The 13,661-nt window shown below is 39.3% G+C and overlaps 2 protein-coding genes across 7 annotated transcripts in view; one reads left to right on the forward strand and one right to left on the reverse strand.

The window, feature by feature from the left end:
- Positions 1 to 10,643, forward strand: part of LOC120865378 (protein FAM13C-like) — a 135,870-nt gene extending 125,227 nt beyond the window's left edge. For 4 of the 5 annotated variants that reach the window (XM_040242636.1, XM_040242637.1, XM_040242635.1 and 1 more), the window contains 4 exons: positions 3,173 to 3,268; positions 4,568 to 4,767; positions 6,518 to 6,619; positions 9,043 to 10,643. In XM_040242636.1, coding sequence (XP_040098570.1) covers positions 3,173 to 3,268; positions 4,568 to 4,767; positions 6,518 to 6,619; positions 9,043 to 9,166 — 522 coding nt within the window. In that variant the 3' untranslated portion in view covers positions 9,167 to 10,643. The remainder of the gene's footprint in view (positions 1 to 3,172; positions 3,269 to 4,567; positions 4,768 to 6,517; positions 6,620 to 9,042) is intronic. The other variant, XM_040242634.1, reaches the window with a different exon arrangement.
- LOC120865380 (phytanoyl-CoA hydroxylase interacting protein-like) overlaps positions 10,629 to 13,661 on the reverse strand; it is a 116,714-nt gene continuing 113,681 nt past the window's right edge. For both annotated transcript variants that reach the window (XM_040242638.1, XM_040242640.1), the window contains exon 5: positions 10,629 to 11,700. In XM_040242638.1, the coding sequence (XP_040098572.1) occupies positions 11,166 to 11,700 (535 nt within the window). In that variant the 3' untranslated portion in view covers positions 10,629 to 11,165. The remainder of the gene's footprint in view (positions 11,701 to 13,661) is intronic.

The raw sequence follows: 13,661 nt of genomic DNA on the forward strand, positions 1-13,661 counted from the left end.
AAATAATCCTCATTTTGCATATTAAGAATCTAAGGTTCAGAGAGTCCATAATTTTCCAAATTAAATATAGCGTGTAATTTTGAAGCCAGTTATCTGAACTTACGGCCTCTCTTTTCAAGGCCAATACTGATCTGCGTATGCTTGGAAATCTGAACTGACCTGGCCATCCTCTCCAGCAGCTGGTTTGCATGGTGATGTTCACTAGTGACCTCCTGTGTTGCTGGACTGACTGGTTAGTTGAAACAGTCAGATTTGTTCCACACAGACTGTCTCCCTCAGTGAGGGCTTTGGGGAGACACACTCAGGGAAAGTTTGGCAGGACTCTAGTCCTTAAGGCTAAAGAATAATGGATTCCCATCACTCTGTCCAGAGAGGGGAAGTCAGTTCTACCTCTGCAAGAGAGAGCTTGTTTATGCTGACAGTTTGAGTGATTTTTATGTTTGTGTGGCTTCCTGTGAAAAAACACGGGGCCAGTGCCACGGGGAGAAAGGAAACAAGCATGGTGGTAAAAGCAGTCTTTTCTCTAAGGACTGTCTGCCCAGGGCCCGGAAGAATAGACACTGGGGCTGACCACTCAGCAGCAGCTCTGCTTGGAAAACCAGCTTGCTCGGGGCAGCCATTCCAGACCTTGGTGACTGGAGTAACCTGGCTGGGGTGGGGTGGGGCAGCTTTCATAATGATGTCATCAAGTTGTCAGCAAAGTTTGTCAAATTTCCTTCTGTGCATGGTCCCCTCTTGCTTATCCTTGAAGCCTCCTTTCTTCTGATGCCATAAAAATGGAGGAGCAGGAAGGAACGGTCATTTAGCTTCAGGGTTTATCTCCTTAAATTTATCTTTAAAATCGGACTACCCATTCATGCTCTGGATCTCTCTCTGGCTCTTGCAGGTTATTCAACATGATCCTTGTTTTCTCTATTTAAATAAAAAACATAAGTTAGATACTACCAACGTATCATAGCCAGCCACTAATATGCAGAGTTGGGGAGCAGGATGCATTTCAGAAAGAGCCACTGGACTCAGAGGAGAAAATGGTCTGAATCTCAGTAGGAAGTGGCCGAGGAATGAGGAACAGCTCAGTTGAATGTGTCTCCGCCCCTTGATTGGAGGTATCTGTCCTGCAGAGCCAACCTCGACTCATTTTCCACCATGAAGATCCATTTTGCAGGCCTCATGATAGCTAGTCTCCACAGGCCCCTGAGTAGAAGACAGCCCCTGGCATGTCTCACCACTAACCCTTCTTTTCAGGCAGCCTGCCGTCCTGTCCAAATGTATTTGAGGATAAGCACTAATGGCATTAAAGTTTTGACAGTGTCCTGTACTTATGGCCATTGAACCCTCTTGGGGATTACTTTAATAGTGGTCCTAGGAATCAGTGTAGTGAAAGATGAATTTCATACGTTATATATCTGCCCTGACTCTTATCTAGCATCTGTGGAAGGAACCTTTCTGTAATGGCATTCATCATTCTAACTTGCTTTTTGCCCACTCTTTTCTTTTCCTCTTTTAAGACTAAATTTAGCTTTTCTAGAATCCAGACAATATATTTTTATTGTAAAAATAAGCAAAATCACAAAAATCAAACTGCAATAGAGAGATGCCAATATCAGTTAAATGCACCCTTTTCAAAGTGCTTTCTATGGAATGTAAGTCCCAATAAGATACTGAATAAAAGACCATTTCAGTGTTTTCTGAATCAAGAAATTTTTTTCTTTGTCACCGGTTAAAATCCCACGTAATATGTGAATTTTTCATGTGTAAAAATGTAACATGACTAAGAAAACCTTTAAGGAATGATTGGGCTAGAAAATGAAAGGTTCTTGGGGTTACTTAACCAATAAATGAACTGAACATAGAGAGGTGGTCTTTCTTTCTACTGAAGATAAAAGAGCCTTGGGTCAGATAGCCTGTGGAATTTATATGAAGATTGCTAGAAATCAGACTACTTTTACTATCTATAAAAACCTGGGTTATTAGATGGGTGGTAGGAAAGCCTATACATGTGTACCATGAAAACTTGAAGAAATACATGATGTAATTCATTTGGACAGACAAGACTACAACACAGACGACCGGTGAGGCCCAGGCAGTGAGATACAGAAATGCTTCACTTCCTTTTCTCCGTGAAGAAAGATCAGCAGAGGCCAGAATGGCTCTCAGCTGGGATGGAGAATGACTAGAAGGCTGAAAACATACACGTTTGAGCCACTTTCTCCTCCTCCAGGGTTCTCCTGGGGGCTCTGGAGGGCAGACTCAGGACCCTGGGGGGGTCATGCCGTGTTTCCTTCCCACCACCTGCTGAGTGAGATCCATGGGGCCAGAGGGAAACAGAGTCTGTGTGTTGTGAACATATGGAAACGTCATGCAGGACACACATCAGGAAGGAAAACCAAAGTAAGCAGAGGAGTCTGGTCATTTTCGATGGAGAGGTAGGTAGGTGGGTGGGTAGTTAGGCAGTTGATTAGTAGGTAAGTAGGAAACTATTTAGAATTGTGTGTACCCGCATGTGAAAAGTAGTGTTTAGGGATGAAGTCAAAGGGCATAAGGGTAACAGAACGGATTGGTGGACCAAGAGGTTATACACTTTTTTTTGGTTGGAAGGAACTTTTTAAACTCCCAACATCCTTGTTGTATAGGTAGGAAATTGAGAATCTAGAGAGGTTTACTGTTTTATCCAAAATATTTAGTTTATGTCAGATTTAGCCAGTAAACTAGCATATAATCCAAGTATGTAGTGACAATGACCTGGACAGTGTTGGTGTCTGTGAGTAGAATCTTGAAAGTCCAGATAAAATACATGTTCCAGAAGAAAAATTGATAGGCCTCAGTCATCCATTAGTTTCTTTAAGAATGAAGAAATAGAGAATTATTAATTCTTTAATTAAATAATTAAAGACACCTTACCATTTAAACACCAAGGATTCCTCTAGTAAGCTCTTAAAACATCTTTTTCAACTCAGACCTCTCCTTTAAGAAGCTTTTCCTAGAAGAAAATTGGCATGTGCTTCATACAGTATCTTATCAGTGACCTACCTTTTGAAGATTACTGTTGCATTTTAGTACTGTAATCCCTTACTTTTAGGCTTCAAAACTTTTTTTTTTTTTTGGCCTGTTAAAAACACTGATGTGTTTTCATTCTTGTTTGAGAAAGGAACAATAATTTCATGTTTTCCAGGTAACGAAGCAAGACAAGAATCTCATAAAGCCTCTTTATGACCGATACAGAATTATCAAGCAAATCTTGTCCACACCTTCCCTTATTCCAACAATTGTAAGTTGGGAAGCTTGCCTTCACTACTAACCTGTCCTTGTGCTTTGTACTGATATTTGTTAGGGAGGCGGCACCAGGAGGGGGTAAGCAAGCCTTCTTGGCAGGATCTCCTGCCCACATGGCCAGCTGTGTCACAGTGTAGAAATGAGGTCTCCCTCAGCTCCCACACTGTACTTAACAGCGCCTGTTGATTAGAACCACTGTGAAACAGGACTATGTAGCGATTCCATTTCTGAAGCCAGTTTTAGCATTTGCTTTCATTGTTTGGGTGAGGAGAACAAATGATGGATTTTAGTCTGGCATTACCTAATTTACAACCGCACAGCTAGACAAAACAGAACCCATTCTAGTCTGGGTGTTGTTAATTTTTCTCCTTTAATAAGAAAATTGATTTGTGTGTTCTTTGATAATAATGCTGCATTTGTTTTTGTTACCATTTGACCATCACTGTGTAAGATAGAAGCAAATTTATTTCAATAGAAAATATGAATACTGAAATTGGGTTAGACTACTTTTAATTAAGAATGATTTATGGGAATACAGAACTAGAAAAGCACCACAAATCCTACACCACCAATATTAGAACAGTCACTCGCTCAAGATGTCAGTATTAAAAGAAAATAAATATTAACAGATGCAAATTTAAGTATACTTCAGTACATTTATACTTCCACAACTCTAAACACAGAGACATCGTGACTCATACTCTTTGAGATTTCCCATTAAGGAAGCATAATTTAAAACAGGGAATGGTTTTCAGATTTCCTTGCAAGAAAATCTTTTGGTTGTGACAAGCATTATCAGAACAGGTTATGGAGAATCTCCATTTTGATTTTGGCCTTCATGAAGCGGTTCCCTGAATTTATCCATTTTCTGAGTATTCTCTGTATCTGAGCCCAGACCAGGGCCTGATTTGGGTGACAGGATGACACAGAGGCCTGTGGTCCATCTCTGCTCACCCATGCTAACTCTTATGAGTCTGGGGTTGGTAAGTCTGGTGGAGGGAAGATTACTAGGCAGTTCCAGACTAGAACACATCCCTGTTGTCTGTGCCTTCTTTGGCCGGCAGAGGAAGCTGAGCTTGGTAAGCACTTTAGCGCAGCATGGTGATTTATTTGCTTATTAGCTTCTGCTAAGTTTCTTCTGATGCAACCGAGCTAGCATTCCTCTTGGTTCTCAGTAGGCACAGGGGTCACCTACTGTTTTCATGGTGTCTATTTAAGGTTCCCTTTTCCCGTTTCTGCTTCCCTAAGAGGCCCTTAGCACTTTGTAACTCTATTGAACTCTTCTTATGATAAGCAGGAGGAAGAAGACTCTGATGAAGACTGTCCACAGGGAAGTCAGCAGCCTTCTTTGCCAGATCCAGCATCTCACCCTCCTGCTGGCGATCACCTCTCACACTCTGATGAGACTGAGCCCGTGAAGCTCCTGCTCCCTGATGAAAAGAAGGAAGTCAAACCACCAGCCCTCTCCATGTCCAATTTACACGAGGCCACCATGTGAGTGTGAATCCTAAGTGTGGAGTCATCTTTGAACTCCTTCTGGTCTGGGGAACCTTATATGTACACACAGTATACAACTCAGGAGAGCTATTACGCTCTCTAAAAAGTGCCATTCACCAGAAAACACATCTGGTTATCCTCCTAACAGGGAAATTGAGGAGACAAAGCCATGAGGAACCAAGGCTTCTAATAAGGTCCTAAAGTGAAGAAAGTGTTAGTCGCTCAGTCATGTCCGACTCTTTGCGACCCTATGGACTGTAGCTGGCCAGTCTCCTCTGTCCACAGAATTCTCAAGGCAAGAGTACTGGAGTGGGTTGCCATGCCCTCCTCCAGGGGATCTTCCTGACCCAGGGTTGAACCCAGCTCTCCTGCACTGCAGGCAGATTCTTTGTCTAGTCTGAGCCACCAGGGAAGCCCAACGTGGTCCTAAAGATGCCCAAAGAGCTGATGTTCCATTTTCTACCCCTGCCCATCATTTCAGCAGGGTCTGGTGCCGGTCTAATGCCTGGCAGTGTTGGCCTTTGATGATGCTCAAACGAAAGGAACTGGGTTTCTGTGTTGGGTCAAAAGTTGTCAGGACCTTTATTCTAGTCTATTCTATTTAGATAAAATGGTTCTGCCAGACTGGGACTTAAGTAAATGAGCTGACCTTTTTCTTCTAATGGCTCCTCAGTCAGGAGCCATTTGGATTTTCATTAGTGTCATTATTATTCAGTAGCTGCCCTTCCTCTGATCATTTGGCCTTCTTTCATTGTATATTATAGGCCAGATTATGAGTTTTTTTTTTTTAACCACATGTAACAGTGTGGTGAGTATATATGCCCCGAGAAAGGGATGGAATCCCCATAAATACCTGAGACAAGACCAAGGACTAAGCTGTAAGCTGAGCGTTTGGTGTGCTTGTTATCAGCTGGCACCGCAGTTTCAGCTGAGAGAAGAGTGACCTGTTTGGAAGCAGAACATCAGTCTTCCCTCTTCTTCCATTTTTCCCTCTTTCCCTCCCTCCCTGACTTCTTCTCTCTTTCTTTCTTCCCTTTCTTCTCTTTCTTGGTTGGCTGACTGGCTGGTGGGCTTTTCTAAAGCAACGATACTTTTTTGGGGGTGGGGTGGGGAGGGAGTATGTAGGGCTCTTTGGAAAGCAATGGAATCGTTTTCTTTATAGAAAATGCCCATATATGATTTCAGGGAGTTCACAGAGTTTCTGAAACCAGACACAAGCTCCCCAGGTAAAGCCTCCTGCTCTCAAGCAGTTGACTTTTCTCTCTTAGAATGAAGTAAGTAGATTCTGCAACATAATTACAGCTTTCTTGGGGTCTTTGTTTCATTCCCAAGGGTTTTGACATTCCCCTTATAGTCAAGATTCAGAGTAGAATTCTTTTTAAAATCTCTCCCTCTAGCCTCTCTTCAGTCTGTCACCAGATAACTGATGAGTGTGCCTCCGAAATGCTTTCTCCCTCATGCCCCCATGTGGCCTTTACTGTCCCAACTTTTATAATGGACGCAGTCTGCTTGCCTCCCATCTGTCCTTTCCATTTCCTGATGCTGTTATTTTCATCCTCTGCGATGCGCCCTGCCACGTGTTCCCTTCTGGTCAGGCTCTACCTGTGTCATCCTTATTCAAAAGGCACTCTTTTAAGTAGAACACTTCTGTATCATAATAGCTTTTTTGCTAAATAGCTAGCTCTGCTCATCTCTCTCAGTTATGCCAGAGCTCCATAATGGCAAATATATATTCTACCTGATACAGGCCTGTACTTCTTGACCATCTCCGAGAAACTAGGGCTGATAAGAAGAGACTTCGGAAAGCCTTGAGAGAATTTGAGGAACAGTTTTTTAAACAAACAGGAAGGTAAGTGTGGGCAGAGATATTTTTTAAGCTAATGACTCCTAGAGAACTAAGAGTTAGGAGTAAGCTCAGATTTTTTGTTTGTTTGTTTGTTTGCAGTAACAGTGACTTTATACAAGACATGATTTCCAGTGACTTACAACTAGTGTTTGTCTAATGCAACATTTGGGTAGTATCATTACTGGGTATGTTTTATAGAAGGCTGTAGCTATCAAGTATAAGACATGAATCTTTAAAAAAATAAAAGATGAACTCCCTAAATTCCCTAACTTTGCATAATAAATCCCATAATAACTATTGAATTTGTCTAAACCTTAAATAAATCTATCTGATCTTTCAGCCCATGTTAGTTCTCTGTTCTAAGTTGACTGCTACATAAGTCCAAGTGACCTTTCTGCTGATGGTAACTATCTAATGGGGAATGTTATGCGGTTGTTAAATTCAGAATATAAAACAATTTGTTTTCTTTTTTCCTTTACAAAATTTCTATACAACTTTTCCTTTTTTTAACCTTTCCAAACACAGGCAATTTAAAGAGTTTGAGAACCTTCTGGTGTGTTATTAGTCCTGCCAAATGGGTCTGCAATGGTACTTGGCATGCCTCTGACATCCAGGGAAGTTAGTCATGTTCCGAGTATAGTATTTTAAATGCACCAGTGAGTGGGAAACCCACTTCAGATATGCTTACTACTTGGTTGAGGTTATCTGCCCTCTTGTGGTAATACACTTAAACTAAATGCAGAAGCGGTGCCATATTACAAGTAAAATCAAATAGTCGAATGGCTACGAAATACAGATCTTGCTTTTCTAAAACATTTCATTGGGAAGGGTTACCTGTCCATAGGTTAAATAACCATGCAAATAGATTATTTAAAAATTTAATGTTTTATAAATGTTCTTGGCAATAGTCATCATGTAAGAAGCATAACTATCTAGGTATGACCTTAACAATTATGAGCCAGGACCTGTGCTAAATGCTTATGTATGTTTTATATAATGAGAAAAGTAGTTAAGGAAATACTTAGTACAAAGCATTCTTGTTTATTAGCTAAAGAGGAGTGTGCCGGACCAGAGATAATTGCATCATGAACTATTAGTGTTTCCCTATAAATTAGACTATTTCTTCACTTAGGTATGTTTACACAAATTAAGGTGGCATTTAGATACCCAGTTATGATAAGTTTGGCCCAGAATACATAATGGAGTCAAAGGAATTATGTTAGTCTAAGAGGAACTCTGGCTGTAGATTTGTACACTGTTCTGAGTTCTGAACTAGAGATTTCAGGGAAGACTCTTTATAGATTCCCAAAGAATATAGTTATCTACTGGTGTTGTTAACACTATATATACTGCTCTGAAATTTCTAGTTCAGAACTCAGAACAGTATACCAATCTATGTGTACTGTTAGCTGTTCTTTTATTGGTAAGAAATATAACTTTATCAGTACTGGTAAAATAGAAGGGGTATAGGCTGTTTGCTTTTTACCCATTTTCAGCTATACTTATGTTACAGAGTTTATGTTATCTATGTTTATATTCAGTAGCAATGGTGGTGACTTCATCTGGGTTTTCCAGTCCTTGTATTTCAAAGTCATGGGTGGAAATATTTTAAAAGCAATTGGCCATCTTTATTAACTTAGGAGATCCTGAACTAACTCTTGTCCTTTAGAAAACATATCCTGGCAATGTATTTTTCTGGGAAGGCAGATGATTTTAATTCCAGATGTTACCCAATTATCCTTCAAAGTAAATGTCAAGAACATCTGGCAGTTAGGAGGCATATGTATCAAACTGTGCATGATCCTTAGTCTAGTCTTAGTAGAATCAGTGTGCAAAGAACCACTACAGTTTAGACTCAGATTTCTGAAAGGAACTTCTCTGTGACTCTTCTATACATTAACAGAGATAGTACTATAATTATAAGAAAGTTTAGAAATAATTCATGTTTGTAAGGTAGCTACTGAGCTTTCCCCTCCTATTACCATAGATTTATAAGTTATTTCTGTTAATGTAATTTTCATAGTATTTTTAGGTTGATATTTTAAACAACTATCACTATAAGGGCTGAATATTCTGCACAGGCTTGGATGATGGAAGAAAGACTAGGTAAAAAAATATCTTGAGGGTTCTGGTTTTTATTTCCCGCAGACCTTTCCTCTTCCCCAGTGTTATATGTCTATGCACTGGACAATGTATTTGCAAAACACTTAGAATATTTAACTTCTCAGAGCACTATTACATTAAAACCTAGTAACACATGGAAGAGGGAGAGGAAAAAAGACTTGATGAAAAATCTAGCGGAAATTGCTACCCTGTGCTTTTCTCACAAGAGTTAAAAAAGGATTCTTAATGACTTGGTTCATTAATGATCTAATGCATTTATATATATATTTTATATATATATATATATATTTTTTTTTTTGCAGAAGTCCACAAAAGGAAGATCGGATACCAATGGCAGATGAGTACTATGAATACAAGCATATAAAAGCCAAACTGAGACTATTAGAGGTCCTCATCAGCAAGCAAGATGTGGCCAAAACTATTTGAGGTTCAGGAAATGTTTGTGATCACTTTCACCTGTGATAAGGCAAGTTTATTTTCCTCTGCCGTTCTTGCTAAGTGGTATGACAACTGAAAACTGAAGCACTTTAGTGGGAGTATTAGCTGTTGTTAAGAATGGATGGCAAGTGTAATTATACATGAATAGAAGGAATTAAAATGGGAGAAAATACAGTAAGTAACATATAATTGGAAAATAAAATTCAGCCTTCTCCATGCCAAGGAGAAAATGGAGAGTCAGTATAATTACTTCAGAAAACATATATTTTATCAAACCTAAGTAATAAAAAGTGTCCACCTGTTCAATGGACCACTGGTTAGAGAAAGTCTACTTAAAGTCCAAAGACTGCTTATACTGACATATGGAAAGAGCATGATTTTTAACCCAATAAGAAGAGCAAAAGAAACTCATTTTACATAGAAAGGGATACAGTTAGTAAGGATGTAATTTGTTTGAAACTTCTAATAGATTTTTAAGTGATAAAAAGTCTACTGCCTTGCCCCTTAAGTCTGCTAGGCTCTCAGCACCCTAAAATACACTAGAATGTGTCACTGCTAATGTTTTATTTCTATATAAAAATAGCACATTATTTTATCTGTTCCTTAAAATTTTACATTTCTGATTACCAAAGTTCATTCTGATAGCATGTACTTTGTGAATTATCTTTGTTTATAATTGACAGATGTTTATATTAAAATAAAATATTGTATTAAAATTTGAAAATAGGTATTTTGGATAGATGTGTCTGTAGCATATAATCTAATGTGATCATAGTTATAATAGCTAATCTTTTTGTTTACTATAAGATATATAAACTATTTTTCCATTGGGAATATGTGTTTTTCTTAATGTTCCAAGGTCTATACTTTGTAAAGTCAAAAAATTTTTCCATGAACTATAGTTGTTACTCATTCTGTATAAAATTAAAGGTTTAGAAAATGTTTGCTGTAACACCTTGGAAAAGAAGCCAGGATACTTTATTTGCATCATTAACTTCAGTGTATATTGTTTTGTTATTTTGTATTAAACCACGTTTATTATTTTGCTTTTGTAAAAATAAGTAAAAGGTCCACATTTTCTCTCTCATACCAGCCACGTTTGTAGTTCTCTTTTCTGTAATGTTTAAGCACAACGGTGAACAAATTCACATTTTCATATAGTTTGGATGGGATTAATATTATTTCTGAAGCAGATGGTTTCAGAGGCTTATTGTTTTCTCTATATTTACCTGATATTTTATAACCTTTATGAATCAGAATAATGTCCTTCACAAATTTGTTTAATTAAAGTTATGTACTTGTAACAGGACAGATACACAACTATTTGAGGTTTACAAACTACATCTTTGATAAGGGAGATGGTTTCGTGACATGTATACAATTGTTATTAAGATGTAACTCTATATATTCTATAAGATTGTAAATATTTTATACAACAATACAAATAAAATATTTTTCTATTATATTTATTATGTTGAAACACAGTAGTTGTTTCCTGTTAGCTAATATAAATAACATAAATAACACTGTCAAACAACAAGTTGGAAATGCTGACAATTCTAGGCTTCAAGATTTAACTCATGCTGCAATTACACTTTTTCATGCGGTTTGGAGTTATCCCAATATTTGTTCAGTAGATTAAAATGAGAGCATATTTAAACACCATTTATAAGCCATTATTTTGTATTTTACTAAAGCAGTTTATATAATAGTTTGGTTATGTTTGGCATAGAGGAAAAATAAAAACATTGCAGCATCTAGGCAAGAGGGTGTCAGAAACAACTTAGGACAGTTCATCTCTCAAAGTCGCGGGAAGGGTAGGGACTGGGAAACACCACAGCAGCTCGGAAATCTGAGACGTGGTGGTTTGCTCTCGGTGACGGTGGCATGTGCATGCTTCAGTGGAAAACATCTGGGTGGTGAAAATGGACAACAGAGGATCAGGGCTCCTACGGGAAGAAAGGGGGCCTCAGGATAAAAGTGGGCATTAACGTCCAACACTAATATTACAGGTTTTGCAGCTGGGATCTTTCTTTGCATTTGCAGTAGATAAGCTCATGAGCTGATGACCAGTGATTTCTGCCACGGTGCCTAGAGAAAGATCCACGGGGTCAGTGTAAATGACTTCTAAAATGACATCCTGGGCATGGTGGTAAACCAGCATCCCATCTTCTTCTCTGCACGTCAGAAATTTATTATCCTGGGAATTTAGTTGAGGAAGGCGCTGCTTACAAAATTCATCTCCTGGTGATCCCACAGGAGCAATGACCAGAATCACATAATGATAAGCAGTGTACATACAGTAGAAGTCCCCAAAGTATAAGTTAGTATTGGGGTTAAAAAGTTTTTCTGCTGCAATCTCAAACCTGTATCTTCCATAAGGTGAATCCTGGGGTGGCTTCCCAGTATTGAATTCAGTGCTGCAGCTAAAGAAGATGCCCTCTAATTTTCCACTGATAGGAGAGCCATGGCTGCCACTGTTATCCTTGACAGAGGGCTGCATAGCATTCCCATGATGTTCTCTGAAAGAGAAAATAAATGGTCACTGCTTGGTACAGTGGTGGTAGAGCTACTAATGTATAGAGTTGAATGGTGATAGACTACAAGTCAACTGTCTACTATTAAGAGCCTGGGTGCTCATCCATCCTGCCATCAGATCAAGGAGAATGCATCTTTTGACATTACTTACAAAAAGCTAAATTCCAGCCATGACCCTAAGGTAAGAATGCTCTGCTACAAACCTTGGAGGTCTTTTAACATGATAAATTTCCTGACCAGGAAAACAAATGTGGAATGAGAAATGTTATGGCTGAAATCACATCCACTATAAGCCTACTGGGTTTTAGAAGTGATTTGGGGAAGAGAAAACTGGACTGACAATGCTGGCTAAACATGCTGAATGTTTCTTCAAAGTCTGCCAGAATTTAGGTCTAAAGTGAGTGTTGTCCATGTACATCAGTACAAAAGCATCTTGTTTTATTTTTTGCTTCAGTTTTTTAACCCAGGCCCAGTTGACTACTCAGGTCATCTTACTTGCATTTTGCTTAGAACAGAGCTGGTATCTCCCTTTACCACATTCTCAGCTCTTTTCTCTACACTTCTCACCTCCCACTGGGCTGGACCTCTGTCATGCAGTTCTTCCTGCTCCTCGGTCCCTTCCATTCAGTTATACCAACGAGAGAGAAAGTCAGAGACATGGGAAGATAGCCCATGGTCTTAGACTATAAGAATTAATATTATGAAAATGTCTATTTTTTAAAATTTATTTTTTATTTTACTTTACAATACTGTATTTGTTTTGCCATACATTGACATGAATCCGCCACGGGTGTACATGAGGTCCCAATCCTGAACCACCCCCCCACCCCCGCCCACCTCTCTCCCCATATCATCTATTTTTTTTAAAAAAAAAGCATGAGAAATGCTGGGCTAGAAGATGCACAAGCTGGAATCAAGATTGCCAGGAGAAATATCAATAACCTCAGATATGCAGATGACACCACCCTTATGGCAGAAAGTGAAGACGAACTCAAAAGCCTCTTGATGAAAGTGAAAGAGGAGAGTGAAAAAGTTGGCTTAAAGCTCAACATTTAGAAAACGAAGATCATGGCATTTGGTCCCATCACTTCATGGCAAATAGATGGGGAAACAGTGGAAACAGTGTCAGACTTTATTTTTTTGGGCTCCAAAATGACTGCAGATGGTGACTGCAGCTATGAAATTAAAAGGTGCTTAATCCTTGGAAGAAAAGTTACAACCAACCTAGATAGCATATTCAAAAGCAGAGACATTACTTTGCCAACAGAGGTCCGTCTAGTCAAGGCTATGGTTTTTCCAGTAGTCATGTATGGATGTGAGAGTTGGACTGTGAAGAAGGCTGAGCGCTGAAGAATTGATGCTTTTGAACTGTGGTGTTGGAGAAGACTCTTGAGAGTCCCTTGGACTACAAGGAGATCCAACCAGTCCATTCTGAAGGAGATCAGTCCTGGGTGTTCTTTGGAAGGAATGACGCTAAAGCTGAAACTCCAGTACTTTGGCCACCTCATGAGAAGAGTTGACTCATTGGAAAAGAGTCTGATGCTGGGAGGGATTGGGGGCAGGAGAAGAAGGGGACGACAGAGGATGAGATGGCTGGATGGCATCACTGACTCGATGGACGTGAGTCTGAGTGAACTCTGGGAGTTGGTGATGGACAGGGAGGCCTGGCGTGCTGCGATTCATGGGGTCGCAAAGAGTCGGACATGACTGAGCAACTGAACTGAACTGAACTCAACCCAAAGTGGTCTACATTTAATTGGTTCCCTATTAAATTAATATGACCCCTATAAAATTACCCATGAAATCTTTCACAGAACTATAGCAAGTAATCCTAAAATTTATATGGAGCCATAAAAGATTCAGAATTGCTGTGGCAATCCTAAGGAAAAAGAACTAACCTAGAGGCATAACCCTCCCACACTTCAGACAATACTGCAAAGCTACA

This window comes from Oryx dammah, unplaced genomic scaffold (assembly GCF_014754425.2).
Source record: "Oryx dammah isolate SB20612 unplaced genomic scaffold, SCBI_Odam_1.1 HiC_scaffold_6, whole genome shotgun sequence".
Lineage (NCBI taxonomy): Eukaryota > Metazoa > Chordata > Mammalia > Artiodactyla > Bovidae > Oryx > Oryx dammah.